Below are 24,308 nucleotides of genomic sequence, written 5' to 3'. Positions count from 1 at the left end.
AAATTAAGAATTCTCACAACTGATGGTGCTAAATACCTAAAGTATTATACAACAAAATTAATTTATAGATGGTATTACACAAAGAAATATCTTTTTATTAGAAGCTTGAAATGAAAAGATTTCACTAAAAAGAGTAGTTGGTTTAATGTATTAATTATTCTAAATCCTTAAATAGTTGTCTGATTTAAAAAGAAACATTACCAATTCTTTTAAGGTTATCACAATACCATTATACATTTAATTAGTTGTGATATAACTAGTGTGCACTGCACTATTGAAGTGTTTATAAAAGGCATAAAGCCTTTGCCAAAAAGGCTATCTTACACTTAGCAGCAAATTTAGAGGATATGAAAATCATGTTCAACTTTAATGATTCATCATGAAAGTTTCAACACTTAAATATAATCACTATTTACAATTATTCTTTACAATCAGTAAACATAACAACTTAATTTTCTACTTAGAAAAATAGAAAAGTATAACAGGGTTTTTATAAATATTTATTAAAACCATTCAAGTAGGAAGTCAAAACACTAGTTATTCAACTAATACCAAAATTTGTTATGATGGAAACAAGGTGACACAACAGAGTCCAAAGAGTGCAAAGACCAGAAGTCAGGAAGACTTGAGTTTAAATATTTAGCAGCTGTGTGTTCATGACAAAGAGAAATCAAGAAAGGTCCCAGTACATGGTATAGACCCAAAAGTACAGAGGACCAGCAAGATGGGTTGTGATCTACGTAACTAGAGAGGAATGTCTATGAGATTACAGTTTCACTTTAGGAACAGAGAAGATGGGAAATGAGATCTACTCATCCAAGTCATTCATTCTGAAAATAGCTATTAAAATATCTAATTTTTTACTAAGTGTCTCAGAATACTACATCATCTTGGCAACACTATTAAAATAAAGTATCATCCAATATTCAAAGCATGACAAGGTTTTTGAAAAGAAAATCTTTCAATTTTTTTAGTTAATTTTCTCTCTGGATAGATTTCAATATTAAAATATCATTTCCATAATAATAACACTAATAAAAGCACTTTACCTAAGTTATCTCTTTTGGTCCTCACAACAGTCCACTGAGGTAGGAGCTACTGGTATCCCCACTCTACAGATGAGGCTCAGTGAGGCTAAAATTTGTCTATGGTTACACAATTAGTGAATGTTTCAGAAAGAATTTAAACTCAGATATTCCTAACTCCAAGTCCAGAACTCTATTCATTGTACCACTCAGTTGACTCATGGATAATAATACCCAAGAAAATAATGAATAAACATAACCTAAATGTTCAAAGTTGCTAAAAAGAGATTAACCCAAATTAAGAATTACCTTCTGAGAAAAATATTTAGCTGATAATTTAAAAATTTTGAGGGTTATAAAACTGAAGGGGAACAAATTTTTATGTTTGATTAAAGACAATATTTTCAGGAAAGAAGAACAAAGGACTAGAATAATAGACATTAAAATGGAATATTTCATTAACAAATATTAAGAAACTTCCAATTTTCTCCATCTATTAAAATTGTCTTTTCAATACTAAATTTAAATCAAGAAATAATAAATGTATATTAGATTAATTTTGAGGGAGGATTGAAGACTTATTTCTAAATAATTTTTCTAGACCTTTAATAAATTCTTGCTATCCTATTTCCATATTAAATAAAAGTCAAACTAACACAACATGTCTAAGTAGAAATGAATTCTGATACAAATAAGGGAGATTAAAAAAAAACAAACTTACATATGATTAGATCTTCTTCCTCTGTTCGTTTTTTTTCCTATAACTGGTGTGCCAAAATGTTCAGGATTGGTAAGTGGAAGCTGGTCTAAAGTCTATGAACAAGAATATAAAATGATTAAAAAAAAGTTATTACTCTGTAAGATTAGGTATCAAATTCATTTGACAATATTCTTAAATCTTGAGATAGATTTGCTATTATTCAATAATACAAAATAATTTTCCTAAATACTGCAAACTACAGTTTCCAAAATGTCAAACTGAAGAATTAACACGTCTCCTGAAAAAAATTGTTGTTGTTGAGCAATTAAGGGCTCTCTTCAATAATTTAAAAGTTACTTTGAGAATGGTGGATGCCTCCAAATAAATTTTTAAGTTTAACTCAAAAAGATGTAATACTAAGCTGTCAGTTGGAATCCAGGAGCAAATCCGTGGTCACTCAATGGAACCTTGGTTAAATAACAAAAAAATCTGACCCTCACTTTATCTATATAAAAAAGGAACATTACTATCATTATTTTACATAAAAGTACAAATGAATTTAACTACTGACAAGATTATACTTAAAACTGCATTCAACTGTTCATATTTCAATTCTTCAAGGTCTCTGATTTCATGATGAATACTTCCTCCACTGATCATTAGAACTTGTTTATTACTTAGTAGATGATTCTTGCAAGTTCTTCAAAATATCTCAGCACAGTCAATTGCAGCACTGAGTCTTCAAACTTAGAGTGGCTTAAATTCTCAGACAAAAGTCAGAGTCCTAACATCAGACCAACTCATATCCTCCCCAGCTTGGAAGGAGTCAACTAGACCTCAGCCTCTACTAGTATTTAATCTAATTGCCAAACTGAATAGCCATCTCTCAATCCTCATGCTTCACTTATTTAAATTATTTTTTAACCTTAATTAGCAAAATATCTCCATCCTTAAAATTAAGAACAAAAGAAAAAGAAAGACCCAACATGTTCATAACTAAAAAAATGCTTCATTTCTGCACTCTGAGTCCATCTTTGAATTAAAACGTGGATAGCAATTTTTTAAACTTGGTCCTCTAGAATCATGATGGGTCAGTATACTGATCAGAGTTCCTTATTCCTTCAATGCTGTTTATCTTTACAATAGTTGTCATTGTATTAATTGTTCTCCTGATTCTCTTTACTTCACTTCATTCCTAATAAGTTCATGAAAGCCAGGGGACAGCTAGGTGGCACAGTAGATAGAACACCAGACCTAAGTTAAATCTGGTCACAGATACACTTAATTAATTACCTAGCTATTTGACCTTTAGCAAGTCACCTAACCCTATTGCCTTGCCAAAAAAAAAAAAAAAGCCTTCCCAGGTTTCTCTGAAATCATTCCCCTTCATCATTTCTTATTACGCAAAAGTATTCTATCACATTTATATATTATAACTTGTTGATCCATTCCATAATTTGATACCTCAAAAGAGCTAAGAACATTTTTGTGAATTTTTAGAGTTTGTTTTTCTTAGAACTAATACCTTTTTTTTTTCAGTTTTTTTGCAAGGGTTAAGTGATTTGCCCAAGATTGCACAGCTAGGTAATTATTAAGTGTTTGAGGCTAAATTTGAACTCAGGTCCTCCTGACTCTCCCTTTCTTAATATAACCATCCTCTAATTTCCCTTTCTCTCTTTTCCTTTCTTTCTAAATCTAACTCTTGTGTGTGTTGTATGTGTGTGTGTGTGTGTGTATGTATGTATGTATGCATGTATTACTTACTCCTTTGATAAGTTCATGAGAGGGAGGTTCAATCACTCCCTTCAACCTCACACCTCAATAGAAGGGGTTACAAAACTATGTGTGAATCTGACTATGGCTTCTCAGTATTTGAATTTTTTTTTTCTGACTGCTTTCTTTATTTTTTCTTTGATCTGGAAACTATGATATTCCTGGAAATTTGCATTTGGAGCTATCTTTCAGAAAACAACAGATTTTATTTTTATCTTGTTCTCAGTTCTAAGAGATTTTTTGCTAATTAAAATAAAAAGAGATTTCCTTTAAGATATTTTGATATATGTTCTCTAAGTTCATTTTTTGACATTGAATTCCAGTCGTCTGATGATTCTGAAATATTTTCTTCTGACCTTGTTTTCCAGCTCACGTTTCTGCTGAAATAACTTGCATTTTCTTTCTTTCTCCCTCCCCAATGCAGTCTTTTCACTTTTTTAAAAATTATTTCTTGCCTCATGGAGTCTTTGGTTTCTATTTGGTCCATCCTGATTTTCAGGGAGTTTGCTGACCTTTCCAATTTTTTCTTCTATAGCTCTCATTTCTCTTCCAATTTTTTTTCTCATGTGCTTTCATTTATAAAAAACATTGTTTAACTCTTTAATTCTTATGTCACCTCTTCCAGGAATTCTAACTGAATTTTTTGTCCATTTGGGGCTTTGTTTGTAAACAGAGTCATTCTCTTTTGTGTTTGTGGCTTGAGCATTTGTGCCACTATAATTACATAATGCTTTTTAAGGTGGGATTTTTTGTTTTCTTCCTTCTTTCAGTCTAGTTCCTGACTTTTGACTCTTAGATTAGACAAAGGAATTTCCTAAAGGAGTTTAGGAACATGGGAGTGGTGATTCCTAAGGTTATGACCTTCTTTCTGTGAAGTTTCAGTAGAGAGAAAGAGGTCATGTAAAATGAATAACTGGAGGAACTAGGAGGTTAGATTTCAGGGAATATCAATATGTACTAGCATATGAGGGCAAAAATTGGAGAGAAGAATGAGATGAATCAGGTGCTGAACTCATTGAGGAAGAAAAGAGAGTGTCCTGGAGGTTACTGGATAAAAATCACCAGAATCTTGACTGGGGGATAAATTTGCTACTTTAACCAATGAAATGGATGGAGTATGCATGAAAGCGCAACTAATCTGAGAATGGGTGCCCAGGGAAGCTCTTTCAACAAGGGAGAGTGATTTTTTCAGAGAATGCAAGAAGATGAAAAGAATGGTATGAGAAAAGACTTAAGGGGCGGAGCCAAGATGGCCACAAGAAGGGATCCAGCCTTAGGTGCTCTCTGATAAAACTCATAAACTAAGGACTCTAACTAAACTTTTGAGAGACAGAACCCACAAAGGGACCCAGAGAGGCAGTTCTCCTACTCAAGGTAACCTGGAAAAGAGCCGAAAGGCTCTGCTCCCTGGGGTCGTAGGGGCGGCCCGCCAGAGGGGTGGCCTCCCAGAGCGAAAGAACTTCAGCCTCCCGGAAGCAGCCCCAGAGTGCTGGGAGCCGAGGCTCACAGCAGCGGGGGAGTCTACTGAGCTGCACCCCGAGGAGCACGGGGCACAAAGTGGGGGAACAGCGGGGGACCTCTGCCACAGCGAGCACATGAAACCCAGCCCTCAGGGCACATAGCAAGCTGCTTGGTCTTCCTGCAGCCCAGACCCTGAAACAGAAGCAGGCGGAGCCTGTAAGCAGTAGCCCCCAGGGCATGAGCCCATAGAGCTGAGGGAGGGGAGTGAAGAGAGACTGCAGAGCTCTGTCCTCTGCCCACATTCAGATCCTGATCAAAGTCTAGGCCCCCCCATAGAACAGCAGGGCCACCCCACCTCAGCCCCGTGGCAGAGGGGGGTGCTTATGGTCATTCACAGACCAGGAGGGAGGACAGAGCCTCACACACTGAGACCCTTGTGGGAGTGTCCCAAAAGCTCAGGAAGCACCCCAAAACCAGGCCCAGGCTGGGAAAATGAGCAAGCAGACAAACAAGAGGAAGACTATTGAGAAATATTTTGCAAATGAGCCCAAGAAGGATCAAAATACTCAGTCTGAAGATGAGGAAGCACAAGCTCCTGCATCTAAAGACTCCAAGAAAAACAGAAATTGGGCTCGGGCTATGACAGAGCTCAAAAAAGACTTTGAAAATCAAATGTGGGAGTTGGAAGAAAAACTAGGAAAAGAAAGGAGATGCAGAAAAAACATGAAAATGAGGTCAGCAGCTTACTCAAGGAAATCCAAAAAAATGCTGAAGAAAATAGCATGCTAAAAACCAGCTTAGGTCAAATGGATAAAGCAGTTCAAAAAGTTATTGAGGAGAAGAATGCTTTAAAAAGCAAAACTGGCCAGATGGAAAAAGAGATAAGAAAACTCTCTGAGGAAAACAATCCTTCAGACAAAGAATAGAATTCAGGGAGATTGAGGAATTTACCAGAAATCAGGAATCAATACTTCAAAACCAAAAAAATGAAAAATTAGAAGAAAATGTGAAATATCTCATTGAAAAAAACAACTGATATGGAAAACAGACTTAGGAAAGATAATTTAAAAATTATTGGAATACCTGAAAGTCATGATCAGGAAAAGAGCCTTGACATCACTTTCAAAGAATTATTACAGGAAAATTGCCCTGATATTCTAGAAGCAGAGGGCAAAATAGAAATGGAGAGAATCCACCGATCCCCCCAAGAAAGAGATCCTAAAAAAACAACCCCTAGGAATATTATAGCCAAGTTCCAGAACTCCCAAGTCAAAGAAAAAATATTACAAGCAGCCAGAAGGACACAGTTCAAATACAGTGGAGCCACAGTCAGGATCACACAGGACTTAGCAGCAACTACAGTGGAAGCTCTTAGGGCTTGGAATACAATATACTGGAAGGCAAAAGAGCTTAGAATGTAACCAAGAATAAACTACCCAGCAAGGCTGAATGTCCTCTTCCAAGGAAAAAGATGGACTTTCAATGAACCAGGGGAATTTCAAATATTCCTTTTGGAATGGCCAGAGCTGAACAGAAGGTTTGATCTTCAGATACAGGACTCAGGTGAAGCATGGAGATTGGAGGAGAGGGGGGAAATATGAGGGACTTAATGAGGATGAACTGCATGCATTCCTGCATAGACAAATGACACTGATAATACTCATATGAACCTTCTCAGTTAATAGAGCAGGTAGAGGGAGCTTTTATAGTTGAAGCAAAGGAGAAAGCTGAATTCAAAGATAAAATATGGTGTAAAAATGGAGTCAATAGGAAAAAAGGGAAATGGAATGGGAGAAAGAAAAAGGAGAGGGGGAATAGTCCAAGATATTTCACATAAAAAGATTTTTTTTTATTACAATGAGCTATTGCAATGATATGGAAGGGGGGAGGCAAGGGGGACTGAGGGAACCTTTGCTCTCATCAGAGATGGCTAGGAGAGGAAACAGCATATATACTCAATGGAGTATAGGCATCTGGAGTAAGAAGGAGGGCGGAGCAGGGGGAAGGGGTGCGGATGTGAATAAAGGAGGAGAGGATGGACCATGGGGGGAGAGTGGTCAGATATAACACATTTTCTCTTTTACTTCTTGCAAGGGGCTGGGATTGGAAGGCCTGCCCAGCACCATAGGGGCAGGTGGATTCTGGGCCTAAGGGGTGGTATGGGGGCTCAGGGCTTCTTGGCCCCAGGACCAAGGATCTGTCTGTTGCGCCACTCAATGACCCTACAGCAGAGTCAGAGTGAAAGGAGAGAGAAAAGATAGTACATGGTAGTAGAGAAATAAGAAAGGAGGGAGTTGCGATCAGCAATGGCAACAGTGGAAAAATATGGAAGTAACTTTTGTGATGGACTTATCATAAAGAACGCAATCCACCCATGACAGAGTTGTTGGTGTTAGAACAAAGACTGAAGCACATTTTTTGTTATTATTATTTGGGGGAGGGTGCAGGGCAAGTGGGGCTGTGTGACCTGCCTGGGGCCACATAGCAGGGTGATCTTTGGGTGTCTGGGGCCGGATTTGGACCCAGGTGCTCCTGGCTCAAGGGTCAATGCTCTCTCTGTCCACCACCCAGCCACCCCTATTATTACTATTTTATTTTATTTTGGGTCTTTTTTTTCCTTCTTTTTGGTTTTTGCAGGGCAGTGGGGATCGGGTGGCTTGCATGTCACACGGCTGGGCGATTGTTGGGTTTACGAGGTTGGATATGGGCTCAGGCGCTCATGGCTCCCAGGGCTGGTGCTTCGTCCACTGTGCCACCTGGCCATACCTACAATTATTACTAATTTTTTTATTTTAATTTTTTCTCTCCCCTTTACTTTTTTCGCCCAAGCAAGTCTATCTATATTCATGGGGGGAGGGGTATTTTGTTTACTTGTAAACAAGTATATTTTATTAATGTAAAGAAAAACATTTGTACAAAATGAGAATAAAAAAAGAAATAAAAAAAAAAGAAATAAAGGACTCGACTGAGGAAAAAAAAGACTTAAAATGAAAGCTAGTCTTTTTTTTTAACCTATGGAGAAGAAAGAAAAGAGTCCTTTGCCATCAAAGAGCTTACATTCTAAAGGGGGAAAGCAACAAATAAAATGGGATTAAACAGTGAAGGTGTGAGGTGGGGAAAGAGGTAAAGTCCAGGGAGTTAAAACAGAGGTTTCACAAGGAACTACAATTGAAGGAGAGGGTCATAGAGGCAAAGGGATATTCCAAGGTGAGAAGATAAAGAGGAGGTAAGGTAGAATTTTTGGAGAAACAAGAGCAACCAAGAAAGATATTTATGGGTAAACACAGCTAAGCTGAGAATTTTCTCAAAATGGGAATCTAAGGGAAGAATTTGCCATTTGAAAGTATAAGGGCAGAGGGAGCTGTCAGGGAAAGGAGGCTGCAAGAAAGGCAGCATGTTTCATAATGAGAGAATACTAGGGCATGTTAGAATCTGGAGAGGCAAGAAAAGAGCCAGGAGAAGAATGGAATTAATTTTCATATAGAATTATTTACTCAACTGAAGGGGACACATTTGTTTATCAGTCTTAGCTATAACAAAAAGTACTTTTATGAATATTTTTGTTACTAGAGTACAAATTGTTCCCTTGATTCTTCCAAATTCATTCTGTATTAATTCATACAAATTTTCCCAGATTTCCTCTAATTATCTTATTTTCTCTCATCATTTTTCATCAGTTTTTTCAACTAACAAGGATTTATTTTTTCTCTTCCACTCCCCTCTCTACATCTCCACAAAAGTCTTATAGTAAAGATTCATCTTTAAGACAAATTTTCATGTTGACCTGATTCAAAACTATCTCATTCTGCATATTCAGTCAAGATTCATCATTATTTAAGACAAATTTCCATGTTGGCTTCATTCAAAACTATCTGTCTCATTCTGCATATTCAGTCCATCACCATCCTGTCAGGAGCTAAACAGATTTTTTCTGAATCCACCAGCATCATGAGTGATCATCCCACTAAACATCTCTTAAGTCTTTCAAAATTGTTTTCATGTTATTGTATAAATTTTCCTCCCCTGGTTCATACAAATATTCCCAGTTATCCCTATTGAGGCTATTCACCATGAACTCTCTCTTCTCCTCTCTTCCTTATCTCTTTTTTCTTTTTTTGCAAGGCAAATGGGGTTAAGTGGCGTGCCCAAGGCCACATGGCTAGGTAATTATTAAGTGTCTGAGACCGGATTTGAACCCAGGTACTCCTGACTCCAGGGCCGGTGCTTTATCCACTGCGCCACCTAGCCACCCCTCTTCCTTATCTCTTAAGACTTGGGTCTGTTGTGCCACTTTTTTCTTCTTTCACCTGTCTCACATGATGAAGGGGCATTATACTTTACCAAAGTTAATCCTTGTACTAGTACAAATGGTCCCATCCTGACTCTTCCAACAGATTGCCCCCTCTGTCATTCTCACTCTTTCACTTCTTTTCTTTTCTTTTTTGGAATGTTATTTTATTTTTTCAATTACATGAAAATAAAGTTTACAATATTCATCTTTTTTGTAAGCTTTTGAGTTCCACATTTTTCTACCTCCCTCCCTTCCTTCTCTTCTTCTTTCTCCACAACAGTGAGTAATCTGATAAAGGTTATAATGTAGAATCATATTTAATATATTTCCTTATTAGTTATGTTGTGAAAGAAGAATCAGAACTAAAGGGGAAAAACATGAGAAAATATAACACTAAACACATTTTAAAAAGTGAAAATAATATGCTTTGATCTGATTCAGACTTGTTTTCTCTTGATATCTACTTATTTTCAATTTCTGTCTTACTGCTGGCTCATTTCCATCCTTCCTACAAGCATGTTTATATATCGTAGCTATCCTGGAAAAAACCTCACTTGATCCTTTAAACCTGCTTTATTCTATTTCTCTTCTGCCCTTCATAGCTAAACTCCTCAAAAAAGACCACATAGAACAGGGGCCTCCACTTTTTCCTCCTCTCATTTTCTTCTTTACCCCTCACAATATGGCTTCCTACTTTACCATTCCACCAAACTGATCTCTCCAAAGGTACTAATGATTCTTGTCCATATCATACCCTCTTAACTCTAGGGGTCCCTCAGGGTTCTATCCTGGGTCCTCTACTATTTTTCCTCTCTACAACTTCATTGGTTGATCTCACCAGCTCACTTTTTTTTCTCTTTGTACTTGATGATTTTATCAGCTCTCATGGATTTAATTATCATCTCTATGCTGATGATTCTCAAATGTATCTTTCCTGTCCTAATTTCTGTTGCCCTCCAATCTCACATCTTCAACTATCTTTTCATCCAGTAGAGAGCTTAAATTCAATAGTTCAAAACAGAATTCATCTTTCCCTCTAAATCCTCCCCACCCTCCTACCTTTCTTTTTACAGAAGAGAGCAACACCATTCTTCCAGTCCCTCATGTTTGAAACCTAGGAATAATTCTGGATTCCTCACTATCTCTCATCCCCGTATATCCAAATTTTTGCCATTGCCTATTTCACCTCTGCAAGATCTGTTGAATGTGCCCCTTTCTCTCCCCAATACTGCCAACTCTAGAGCAAACCCTGATTTTATCACTTGATTATGTTATTAACCTGCCTCAAGGTTCCCCATTCCAATCCACTCTTCAGTCAGGAAACTAATTTTCATAAAAAGTAGGTCTGATATCATAACAACCCCCCTCCCCAATAAACTCCAATGTCTCCTGAAACAAATACCAAGTGCTCTATTTAGCATTCAAAGTCCTTCATAACTTAACCCTCCTCCAACAGTTTCAGTCCTCTTATGCCTTGGTCCCTGACATGTACTCTTAGGTTCCATCTCTAAGCATCCAGACATTTTCTCTGGCTGTCCCTCCAGCCTGCAACACTTTCCCTCTTCCACTCCAATAATTGACCTCCCTGGATCCTTTTAAGTTCCAACTAAAATATTACCTTCAACAGGAAGCCTCTTCCTATAAACCTCTTATTTCCAGTATTTTTTTCTTTTACCTATTTCCTATTTATCCTGTATTAAAACTTGCTTTGTATATATATTTCATTGCATGTTGTATTTCACATTAGATTAAGCTCCTTGAGGACTAGAACTGTTTTTTGCCTCTTCTATGTATATCTCCAGTGTTCAGCATAGTGCCTTACAAATAGTAGTAATAAATGTTTACTGATTAACTGATTTCTCTGACACGATTACCTTCATCTTTCTTATAGCATAACAGTATTTCAATATAGTCATATTGCTTAATTGGTCTAGTCATTTCCCAACTTATGGGCACACAATTCATTTCCAGTTCTTTGCCGATTACAAAAAGAGTTGCTATTGATGTAGGGCACAGGAAAAGACTAACGTATAGAACACCACTCATATGCAATGAATACTGCTCTTTCCTTGGAGGGCTGTCCCTGTGGCATCCATACTGGAGAATATCTGGAGTCGGGTACTAAACCACTCTCCAAGTGCCACCCTTGTCCAGGAAATGAATTTAAATAAGGTCTCTTGGAAAAGAAAGCCTCTTTTTTCTTTCTTTCCCCACCTTTGCAGGATGGCCACTTTCTCTTAAGTTAATTCTTGGCTGCCAAGTTCTCTAAGATAGTTCCTGGCTGCTGGAGATCTATGGCGTCTATTCCATGTGGCCGGACTCACTGGAGGATCAGTCCAGTCAGGTCTTCTGATTACTTTTCTTCCATTCTTTCTTTCAGGTACCTTGGCTAGACCTTTATTATTCACCCTGTTCTCAAGACACTTGTTGCTTCTCCAAGGAAAAAAAAGTTTTAGTCTGTGAACTCTGTAGGCTTGAGAGACTGATTTCAGAAATGGCTGGAGGAATCCTCACCTCTACTATCAATGTCTATTTTTTCCTAAAATATCCCTCATATAATAACACTTATCCTTTTTTTGTCAAGAGAATGAAATGGAATCTTAAGAGTTAATTTAATTTGCATTTCTAGAATTATTACTTGATTTGGGTACTTTTTCTTTTTTTTAAGTGTCTAGAATTCTTTATTTCCCCGCTAAAACAACTTTATTTTATTTCAATTACTTTTTAATTTTCAAAAAAAATTTTAAAATTGATATTTTTCCCCACTATTTTTATATGTGAACTTTAATATTATTATTATCACAATTTTGTTATAAGAGTAAACATAAAACCCCCCCTACCCGCCAAAGAAGATGAGAAACCTCAAGAATAGTGAGAGAGAAAAAAATGTACTTCAGTCTGTGTTCAGATTCCTATGGCTCTGTCTCTGGGGTGAGTTGCTTTCTTTATCATAAATCCACCAGATAAGTTGCTTCAATATTTTCCCCACAGTTGCTATTACTAGCTGTACCTCCACTCTATTGCTCCCCACTCTCATTTATTCTATTCTCTCTCTCTCTCCTTTCATCCTGGCCCTGTCCAAAAGAGTGTTGTATCTGACTACCCTCTCCCTCAATCTTCCCTCTCTTCTATCACCTATTCATCCCCCCTTCCCTCCCCCCCCATTCCCCCTTATCCCAACACTTTCTTCTCATTTTTCTCTAGGGTAAGATAGATTTCCTCACCCTATTAAGTGTGTATGGTGTTTCCTCTCTGAGCCATTTCTGATGAGAATGAAGGCTCACTCATTCCCCTTGCCTTCTCCCTTTCCACTCCATTGAAAAAGCTTTTTCTTGACTCTTATGTGAAATTTCTTACTTTCTTCTTCATCTCCTTTCCCTTCCTCCCTGTACTTTTCTTTATCAGACTCCATCTTTTTACTATATTATACTCTGATCTTTCCTATGTCCTGTCTATATATACTCCTTCTAACAGCTCTTATAAATGAGAAAGTTCACATGAGTTATCAATATCTTCTTCCCATGCAGGAATACAAACAGTTCAATATCATTAAGTTCCTTATAGTTAGTCCTTCTCATCCACCCCCCTCTATGGTTCACCTGAGTCCTGTATTGGAGATCAAACTTTCTGTTCAGCTCTGGTTGTTTCAGTAGGAAAATTTGAAAGTTCCCTGTTTCATTTAAAGTCTATCTTTTCCCCTGAAAGAGGATGTTCAGTTTTGCTGGGTAGTTGATTCTCGGTTGTAAACCAAGATCTTTTGCCTTCTGAATATCATATTCCAATCCCTACGAGCCCTTAATGTAGATGTTGCCAGATCCTGTGTAATCCTGACTATGGAGCATCAGTGGTTCAATTATTTCTTTCTGGCATTTTTTAGAATTTTCTCATTGATTTGGGAGTTTTGAAATTTGGTTATAATATTTCTGGAAGTTTTTCTTTTGGGAATCTCTTTCAGGAGATGATCAGTGAATTCCCTCAATTTCTATTCTACCCTCTGCTTCTAGGATCTCAGGACAATTTTGCTGCATTATTTCTTGAAAAATGAAGACAAGGCTCTTTTCCTGATCATGGCTTGCAGATAGTCTAATAATTTTTAAGTAATTTTTTTCTGGATCTGTTTTCAAGGTCAGTTGTTTATCCAATGAGGTATTTCACATTTTTCTTCTAATTTTTGGCTTTTTGGGAAGTTTTATTTCTTCCTGATTTCTTGCAAAGTCATCAACTTCCTTTAGTTCCATTCTGCATTTGAAGGAGTTATTTTCTTCAGAGAGCTTTTTCTCTCCTTTTTCAGTTGACCAATTCTGCTTTTTAAGGCATTCTTCTCCTCATTTGCCTTTTGTTTAATTGATTTTTAACATATTTTCTTCAGTATTTTTTGGTATTTCTTTCACCAAGCTGTTGATTTGTTTTTCATGATTGTATTGCTGTCATTTCCCCTCCCAAATTTTCCTCCTCCTCCTTTAATTGCTTTTCAAAGTCTTTTCTGAGCTCATCCATAGTTTGAGCCCATTTTCTATTTTTCTTGGAGGTTTTTGGATACAGAAAGTTCGATTTTGTCAACATATGAATATGTGTTTTGATCTTCCATGGGACTAAAGTTAATTCTCTATGGTCAGATTCTTCTTTTTGTGTTGTTTACTCATTTCCTCAGCCCAAGACTAATTTACAGCATTTCTAAAGCTTTGGGGATTTTTTTGGGGGGGCAATACTCCACTAGGACCTTTATTCCTCCAAGGTCTTATGCTCTCTTGCCTGCGCTTTGATATTTAGATGACCACCACACTTCCCTCTGCCCTGGAGCTGTAAGGAGGAGTCCTTCTTGGCTATATTAGTATGGAAGCCCAAACTACAACTGCATCTGGCAAACAGCAGAGTCCTACCCCAAGGAAGAGCAGAGAAATTTCTGCAGTCTTCCCTGACCCCCTTACCTATGCTCTGGGGGTGCAGGCTGCTTTCTCCAGATTCTCACTGCAGGTTCTGCAGCTGGTGCTCCCACACTCATTCTGGTGTAGCAGAATTCTCACCCCACCCCTTCAAGCTATTCCAGGGCTGTGCTGCGACCAGGGCTTTTTCCAACTCCTGGTCCTGGTGAAACACACCTTTCCCGTGGAATTTCCAAGTTATCTTGGAATGGGAAAATGTATCACTCAGTCTTTCTGTGGGTTCTGCCCCTCTAAATTTTGTCTAGAGTCATAATTTGTTGGCTTTTGGAGTTCTAGGGGGAAGGAATTCCCCGGAAACACCACCTTCATGCTGCCATCTTGGGTCCACCCCCTTGGGCACTTTTTTTCATATCACTATGGATAGCTTGGTCTTTTCCTTTATTCCTTTCTTCTCTATTCGGTCCCCTATCCTTCAGTCTTGCTTACACTGTTCCCCCACAAGAAGAGATTAACATCATCGTTTTTACCCTTCAATGTCCTAGTCCTCCTCTCTTCTACTTGGCTACAAAATCTCCACCATCCACTACCCCAGAACATTGCAGGTAGAAGCAGTATAAAGCAGAAGCTAACCAATTCCCTTCTCATTCCACCATGAGATTCACAAGTGTCCATCCACCCACCACTACAATAGTTCATTAAAACAGAGACCACATCAATTACCAAAAGAAGAAGAGTATTTGAATAAAACAATATATCCAGGATGACCCCTATTGTAGGCAACCCCAACATCAGCTTCCTGTTTACTGAAATACTAGAAGAGTCACAGGGGAATGCTCAAAATGTAGAGTGCTATTTTCTTTGTTCTTTGTCTTTAGCCTTTGAAGAGGAGGAAGGACCCCAGGAAGGGATGTCTTGACTTGCAAGTGAATTCTATTTGAGGGAGGCAAGGCTGTGCAAAATCATTAGCGCCTGTCTGTCTCTGTCTCTGTTCTCGTTCTCTCTCTCTCTCTCTCTCTCTCTCTCTGACTTTTTAGAGATAAGACAAGACTAGGGAAGAAATGAGGCAAAAGATGGCTTCACAAAAGAATCAATCTGAGAAAAGAATACCTTATTAGTTTCTTGCTAGAATAGAAACTGCTATTTATATTTGCTCTGAACCATCAAAACCCAAACAATGAGCAAGTAAGGCTTGGTGTATAACCTATTAATGATCATCAGTGATAATGATTTGGCTTTAAAGGCTACTGAAATTCCAATGGGCTTTATCAGAATCTGGTTTTCCAGAGCTATAGTTCAGGAAATCATAAATGAAAACTACATGACATAAGGGTTAACTGTCCCGGTTTTCTGGAAAACAAGAACAAAAACCAACACTGAAAGAATAAGTAGCTAGAGAAGAAAAATCTAGCTCACAAACCCCAAGATATCTTGCTAAGTATAACATGATCTTTGGAAAGAGCACCCAAATGTACAGCAAAGAAGTATAGCGAAGAGGAGAAAGAAAAGGAGGAGGAGGAAAAAGGAGAAAAAATAGCAATACTGTTCAACTGGAACTGGGTTGGGCTGGGTCTGAGGTATGGTAGGGACAGCTACTACTACTACTATTACTGCTGTACTACCACCACCACCACTACCACACCACCATTACCATTAATTCCTAGAAAGTATTCTAGAAGAAAAATTCAGCAGCAGCAAGAAAAGTCAAAAGATAGCCCCAGGCTTCCCCCTCTCTATTGATCCAAAAGTAGAACTCTTGGCTATGTTTGAAGATAATGAAATTGAAGAAGTTAACCAAAAAGAATGGAGAGAACAGAAATACAGACTTTAATGAATTCAAATCAATATGTAGAATTTTGTCAAAGCTGATTTTCCAAGTGACTACATTCCAAGATTTGACAGACTGCAACAAGAGGATAAAGTCAGACATAGTTATCATGTAAATTTCTGTTTTGCTTATAATATTGGGGCTCATTTGGCAAGTATGGATCTTCTGGTCAGGTAAAGTAGGTAACCTCTTCAGCTCTGCCATTTCTACCTCTTTGATGCAGTACTCCACTTCTACTGAGGCTTTTCTTTTAATGTTCTGGCAGGAAATTCAGCCTGGACTCCCATGAAAACATATCTCTTCCTACCAATCCAACACCCAGACTATAATATTTAGGGAGGGAACTCTGGAGAACAGGAACACTGAACAAGAGTCTGCTAAAACAAAGTAAATGAAAAGGAAAAAAATAACTATAGTCTATGGTATTAAGGTTCATAGCAGTTCCATTTATCACAGCAATAAAAAGTCACTTAATAGCAAGGGCACAAGAATGACCCAGTTTTCTCCAGTCCCAAATACTAGTTACAGAAATGGAGTAACTTTTCTAGTCTATCAATGTGGACAGGGATATTTTGATAATTACCATTAAACCTGGATCAAAGGAACTTTCTTTTATTATGTGTTCTCCATAATTATGTGTTTACCACTTTCTGAAAAAAGCAAGAAAATCATTATTTTCTCCTTATGAAGGGAAAAAAAGAAAAAGAAAAAGTGCCTGTTCATATCCTTTGACCATTTCATTATTTGGACAATGGCTCTCATTATTATAAATCTGAATTAGTTTCTTATATCGTGGAAAGAGACCTTTACTCAAAGAAACTTTCCATAAATATTTTTCTCTCTAGTTAATTCTTTCCCTTCCAATTATAGCTGCATTGGTTTTATTTCTGTAAAATCTTATTAATTTTATATAATCAAAATTGTCATTTTATCTTTTGTGTGATTTTTCTTCATCTCTTGATTGATCATAAACTCTTCCCCTATCCACATTAGTAAAAAGTAACACCTTCCTTGGTCCTCTAATCTGTTTGTGATATGATCTTTTATATCTAAGTCATGTAGCAACTACTTGGCATTTATCTCTGTATACAGTTTTAAGTGCTAGTATAGACCTAACTTTTGCCATACTGCTTTCCAGTTTTCCCAGATGTTTTATTTAACACTAAGTTCTTAGTTCAACAGCAGGGTATCACAGAATTTAGAGTTTTATACCATTTTCCCCACTTCTGTCTTCCCCATTTCACTGAGTTAATAATAATAATAATAATAATAATAATAATAATAATAATAATAATAATGATGATGATTTTATAAGTTTTTTATGATTTGCAGAGCATTTTACTTATAATAATTCAGGAAGAGAGTTATTACAAGTATTACTACTTTACTTTGTCAAAGACTGCACTAGTACCAAATGTCTGAGTTAGAATTAGAACCCTGGGCTTTCTAGACTCTTAAGTCCAAAGATCTTTGCCTTATACTACCAAGTATCCAATTTATTTTTTAGACATAAAATATTACAACAAAAAAATTTCAATATATGTATATGTATATCTGTGTGTATATACAAATGCAAGTATTTGTGATATGTATACAATGTGATACTATATCCATAAACAGTCATATATATATTCACATACATACATACATATGAAGAAATAGAAGAAGAGATAGTAAATGCTTTTACACATATAAAAATTAAAGGTGGGTCATATTAGATCTGGGAATTCATAGTTTAACATAATGAAGGTTTTTCTTTTTCTTGTTGCTTTTTCAAGGTAATGAGATTAAGTTACTTGCCCATCCTTACACCGCTAAGTAAGTATAAGTGTCTGAGGCCAAATTTGAACTCAGGTCCTCCTGACTCCAGAGCCATTGTACCAACTTGCCGTTCCTATAACCATGCTTTTCAGATCAGGAAATGGAACAATTTCCAAATGTTGCCTCTGAGCTCTACCTAGTTTGTTATTCCTATCATGGTAAGAAGTCAAATTTAATATGCTTCTCTAAAAGCTGCTCCTAGTCATAATAAAATAAGAGAATATCAACATCAGAACTTTAACAAATCTGTCAATTTCTATCTGTCAATTTTAAAAGATGACTCAGATCATGAATTTAAAACTTCTTTGTTTACAGAGGTTGCAATAGCCACCTAACTGATCTCCTTGCCTCAAGTACCTCTCCACTCCATTACATCTATCACACGCCAATCCATCTTCCAAAGTAATGCGCTTAAAGAAAGTGGACACAGTCTACTAAATAGCTCAAAAAAGAGGAATCACAATATCTAACACTGACAAGCAACAGTTTTCTAGGTTTTCTTTGATTTACAAAAACAAATTGAAGGAGGAAAAAAAGCATACTTTCTGACAAACAAGAGGTTCAAATTAGACTTCACAGATTATTTTTGATGCAATTTTTAAATTACTTTTTCAGCCCACTAAAGTAATTTGATTGCTCAAGCAGAGAAGACAAAAAAAAAATCAGTTCTAAGAATATTAAGAGATTTAAGATATTTTCATTTGTTAAATTACTTACTTCACTTTCAGCAAAATGTCTTTCACCTTTCAGACATAAAGAAGATCTTCGAAGCGTTTTCTCATCTCCATCATCAAAAACTGTTTAAAAAAGTCATCATAAAATCATACAGAGAACAAGTAGTAAAAACAATGCTACAAAATATTTACTACTTCAAGTATGATCTATTCAAGTACCCCTTTCACATTTCTAACCAAAAATGTTTTTTCCTAATGCTGACCTATCCTTACAGCTCTAGAAGAACTCCATCTAAACTATACTGAATAACTTAGCAAGAAATACAATAATTTTTTTGCCTAGATTTTACTTTTGAAATGTTTTTTAAATATTTAATAATTAATTCTTGTTTTCAGTGTTAAGACTTTATTTGTCTTAAAAAATATTTTGGTACAATATTTTCTTTCTCCGTTTTTGAGAGTAATTTGTGTAGTATACAGCAGTAAATATGACTATAAAAGTTTCACTGAATTGTCCTTTAAATTCTGTTAGTCTTTTCTCTTACGTTTAGTTTAATTTAGTCAGCTATTTTTTTTTAAAGCAGGAGTTATTTTCCCTTACCTACTGTGTACCAACTTGCATCTGTCAATTTATTAATGACTGCTTCTTGATAGGCACCATCTGCATTCTTTACTTCTACAACTGCTCCAACCTAAAACATAAAATGACAGATTCTTAAAATTTTTTGTAATAGATGAATGCGATTATTTTAATATTTTACTTTATATGGCACTATTTTATCATAGTAGAAAACTTAGGATATTAATTTTATTTTATATAGTTTATTATAACAATAATATAGTAGATGATAATAAGAAGAATCTATTTCAGGAATAAAAATTCAACACGAAATACCCAACTGATAATAACTACCACATCATTCTAAATCTGAAAGCTACCATATAACAAAAAAGCAGACTATATAAAAAATGCCATAATATCAAATTCAGGAAAGGGCATGCATGATCAACTAACTGAACTGAAAATGTATATTTAAAAAAAAACTGCCTGAATAAAATACATGAGTATATATTTCTTATTTTCTTTAAAAATACAAGGCTTTAAAAAATTACTATTAATTATTAAAAATTTATTTTTCATGGGGGGGTTCTCTTTCCAAATAGTATTTATAAGTCATTCTCACATACACACACATCTGATGCAAATGAATTGGAGAAACTGAGTCAGTAAACATTTTCACAAAAAAGTTCCCAAATTTTCTTTAAAAATCATGCCAAACTATTTAACCTGATTTGTGAACAATATTACTCAGACTTAGACACATGAATTTATTTTCCATTAAAGAGTCAATCAGTCTAAGATGCTTGATTAATGCATACTTATAACCTCTTCAAGGAGATAAAAAAATACCATATTTATTTCATTTATTAGCTTCAATGCCAATCAGGCTTATTCTGCTTAAAACTATATGAACCATGGGGAAAAAAATCAAGTGAATTAAAATAAAATTAATTATCTGACTAAAGCTTAAAAAATAGCATCAATGCAGAATGATATTTATTTTGTTTACATTCAACTCAAATGATGATCTAGATATGATCTGAGCAAATGTATTAATCTATAATTTCTGGAAGTAAATACAATTATAAATAATCAATCATGTTCTGGAGTATATTGGAATTATTTTCTTTAGGAACATTTTAACCAGGAACTACCTCTGCATCTGAATATTCCAAGAAGTCTAAATAAAATCAATGCAATAATAATTTTTAGTTTCATACACTTGATAAAAAATTAGTGGTTTGACCCAAGTCACATACAAAAGAATTAAAAAGAAATCAAGAGAATACCTTATAATTAAATTTAAAAACAAACCCAAATCAGAAACAGAATGATGTGGAAGCAGAAATTGATCAGAAGGGCAACTTGAACAAATAACTTCCTTTCCCCATCTGTCCTGTTAGGATCTCATCTCTCAATTATTTAGAGGTGACCCTGAAAACTTAAAGCAGATCATTGTAAAGCAGATCATGTGTAAAGAACTATATGGAGGTGACCAATTTTTTAAAAAAAATATCTAACTATGAAAAGGTTTTCATAAGAGCAGACTATATTTTACCATTAGGTACAATTAAAATACTTAAATTCTAAGCACTAAAACTGCTCTCCAAATTGCTTGTTTGTACATTGGCCAAATAAATATTTCAATTAAGGATTTCATTTGAAGTTGGGAAGAATGGTGGAGTATGATGAACATGAAAATCTGTGCTGATAGTGACACAATTTTAGAGGTTTTGAGGGGATGAATTTTCAAGATATAGCCAAGAGGAAATGATTTTCCCTTCTTATCCATATTCTGAAATAAAATTGATTATGTGCATTACTATTGCCAAAGAAAAATTTTGAGAAAACAATGGCAATTATTAATCAATGTGTCTAATTTATTACATGTAAAAAAATCTTTATGGGACTGTTCTATGTATTTGTGAGGATTATCTTGGTAATAAAAACACATGCCATCTACATAGTGCTTTAAGAATGATAGCTAGTGGGCGGCTAGGTGGTGCAGTAGGTAAAGCACTGGCCCTGGAGTCAGGAGTACCTGAGTTCAAATTCGGTCTCAGACACTTAATAATTACCTAGCCATGTGGCCTTGGGCAAGCCACTTAACCCCATTGCCTTGCAAAAACCTAACCCCCCCCCCAAAAAAAAGAATGATAGATAGTCCTACTAATGCATTGATGATGGAGCTGCAAACTCATCTGACCTTTCTGGAGAGAGCAATCTGGAATTATGCCAAAAGGCAATAAAACTGTGCATACCCTTTGATCCATCAATACCACTGGGCCTATACCCTGAAGAGATCATGAAAAAGGGTAAAAACATCACTTGTACAAAAATATTCATACCAGCCCTTTTTTGTGGTAGCAAAGAATTGGAAATCGAATCAATGTCCATCAATTGGGGAATGACTGAACAAATTATAGTATGCGTATGTTATGTAACACTATTGTTTTATTAGAAGCCAAGAAGGATGAGATTTCAGAGAAGCCAGGAAAGATTTGCATCAGTTTTATGTTGAGCAAGATGAGCAAAACCCAAAGAACATTGTACACCCTAACAGTAACATGGGAGTGATGATTAACCTTAATGGACTTGCTCATCCCATCAATGCAATCATCAAGGACAATTTTAGAGTACCTGTGACGGAAAATACCATCTGTATCCAAAGAAAGAACTGTGGAGTTTAAACAAAGACCAAAGTCTATTACCTTCAACTTTTTTTAAATAAAAGTATCTTTTGTACTACATAATTTTGCTATCTGTAATGTTTTATTTTCTCCTCAAGGATATTATTTCTCTCCCAACACATTCAACTTTGATCAATGTATAGCATGGAAAGAATGTAAAGATTATCAGAAATGTCTTCCATGGGGGGGAATGGGGGAAAAAACTGTAAAATTCAAAACCTTATAGAAAATGATAGGTAGAAACTACTATTGTATATAATTGGAAAACAAGTAAAATATTAATTAAAAAAAAGAATGATAGTCCTTCACACGTACTACACCTCAACTTGAAATGACTCTTGAAATGACTATGAGGTAGATATCCTAGCACAGGTATTGGTCTTACCATTTTATAGAAGAAAGGTTGAAGGATATATTTAATAAGTGTCAGAGGTGAATTTTAAACCCCAAATTTCTTCTTGCTTCAACTTTATTCTACTATATCATGGGAAGGAAACAGACTTTCACAGATTATTTTCTATAGCAGACCATATCTTCAAACTCCATATAACTGAGATGCAATGAAAATATAAAATTCCATTGTCTGTTATTTATTACAAATAACCTTCTTAACTTATTATAGTAAAATGTAGCTTTATAGGGTATCTTCAAACACAATGCCTCCACACATTAAATTCATAAAATATTTCAGAACAAATGTGAACTTTGTTCAATGATTTCACTGTCAGCAAGAAAGCACAAATCAGGGAAAAAAAATGTTCACCAAAAGGGTTCATCTATGTCAAGAAGGATGTCTCATGCAAAGTCCAAACAAAACAGAATTTTTTATCCATTCAACAATCCAATGCATAAAGAATCAATAAAACTCTTAGATATTTCTGTTTTTGGACATTGTGGCATTATATAAACAGAGGTCAGGCCTTAAAGTCAGGAAGCCACAAGTGTAAAAACTATTCTGACAAATACTAGTTTTTGGTCATGGGCAGCAACTGGAACTCACAATGTAACTGTTAACTTAGCCAAATCTCAACATTTTACAAATATGTATATATATTCCTCTTCTTGACAGGAACTGCAAATGGACAATAAAATGGCCCAGAAATGAGCATCAGAATTCAGAGATCGGGGATATTTGAGAAATGGCACTATGTTTTCCAATCATTCCACAGTACTTCAAAAACCCATTTCTCTTTTTTTCTTATAACACCAATATCTTGGTCATATTATAGCTGTGTATTTTGGATTTTTGATCTCAGAAAAGGCAATACCACGGTTTGAAAACAAAAAAGCAACAACAAACTCAAGTAGGCTGCAATATATTGTGATCAATAACAGGCATACAAAAAGCAACATAGGTATTATATTCTGGATATGCATGATCATAAAGGATGGTGAGCTGGTCATATATTGGAAGTGAGGGAAAACAGATCAGTCAAGGAAAGTGCTATTTCTTTCTTTCTATCTTTCTTTGCAAGGCAATGGGGTTAAGTGGTTTTCCCAAGGCCACCCAGCTAGGTAATTATTAAGTGTCTGAGGCCAGATTTGAACTCAGGTACTCCTGACTTCAGGGCCAGTGCTCTATCCACTGCGCCACCTAGCCGCCCCAAAAGTGCTATTTCTAAAATAATTTTTTTAGGTTTTTTTTTGGGGGGGTAAGGCAATGGGGTTAAGTGACTTGCCCAAACTAGGTAATTATTAAGTGTCTGAGGCTGGATTTGAATTCAGGTTCTCCTGACTCCAGGGCCAGTACTCTATCCACTGGGCCACCTAGCTGCCCCTCTAAAATAAATTTTAAAAAACCAGAAGCACCCCCTTCCCCCAGAACACTAGGTTTAAGAATGATTTATATAAAGGTTTCACCAACAATTACATAGGAGGAAAAAAATGTGGCTATACTGTAATTTCTATCAGTTTTGGAAATTCCCATAATAGAAGCTAATTCTTATAGTGCTTCCTATGTGGCAGGCACTATACAAAGCACTTCACATTATCTTATTTGATCTTCACAATAACCTTGGGAGTTAGGTACAATTTGGATTTTTGATCTCAGAAAAGGCAATACCACGATTTGAAAACAAAAAGCAATGACAAACACAAGTAGGTTGCAATATATTGTGATCAATAACAGATACAAAAAGCAACATAGGTATCATTATATTCTAGATATGTATGATCATAAAGGATGGTGAGCTGATCATGTGTTGGAAGTGAGGGAAAACATGTAAGATGATTATATACTTCTGGTCCCTTACTATTTAATACCATAGATTAATTAATACTAAATACTAATATTTAATATTAATAACATTAATTTCCTTAACAACTAACATCCTAGTAAATACTACAGAATCTAAGCAAATAAATATTCAAACAGATAACTACTGAGAACACACTTTAAGGAATCTGACATTTCCTTATCAGGATTACTTGGTTAGATACCAAATAAATGAATTACCTTCAGTGGGCCCTTTATGTGATCATCTTGTACTTCCATTGTTGAAGAATCATGCCTAAATGTTACCTAGAGAGTACAAATTTGATTAGTTATCACTTACAAATAATTCAAGAAGCTCAAACTCAGTAAAGTATTAGTCTTTTTTATT

At 35.7% G+C, this 24,308-nt stretch overlaps 1 protein-coding gene across 14 annotated transcripts in view; it reads right to left on the bottom strand.

Moving 5' to 3' along the window:
* The window catches only part of ARID4B (AT-rich interaction domain 4B), a 215,696-nt gene that overhangs the window by 89,351 nt on the left and 102,037 nt on the right, over positions 1-24,308 (bottom strand). For all 14 annotated transcript variants that reach the window (XR_012475755.1, XR_012475756.1, XM_074222966.1 and 11 more), the window contains 4 exons: positions 24,161-24,226; positions 19,055-19,145; positions 18,497-18,576; positions 1,747-1,838 (listed from right to left, as the gene is read on the bottom strand). Coding sequence is in view for 12 of the 14 variants with exons in the window: in XM_074222966.1 (XP_074079067.1) it covers positions 1,747-1,838; positions 18,497-18,576; positions 19,055-19,145; positions 24,161-24,226 (329 nt within the window). In the remaining 2 variants the exon portion in view is untranslated. The remainder of the gene's footprint in view (positions 1-1,746; positions 1,839-18,496; positions 18,577-19,054; positions 19,146-24,160; positions 24,227-24,308) is intronic.

The sequence above is a fragment of the Macrotis lagotis genome, chromosome 2 (genome assembly GCF_037893015.1).
Source record: "Macrotis lagotis isolate mMagLag1 chromosome 2, bilby.v1.9.chrom.fasta, whole genome shotgun sequence".
Lineage (NCBI taxonomy): Eukaryota > Metazoa > Chordata > Mammalia > Peramelemorphia > Peramelidae > Macrotis > Macrotis lagotis.
Note: the sequence above shows the minus strand (reverse complement) of the source record. Positions and strands in the feature narration are given on the sequence as shown.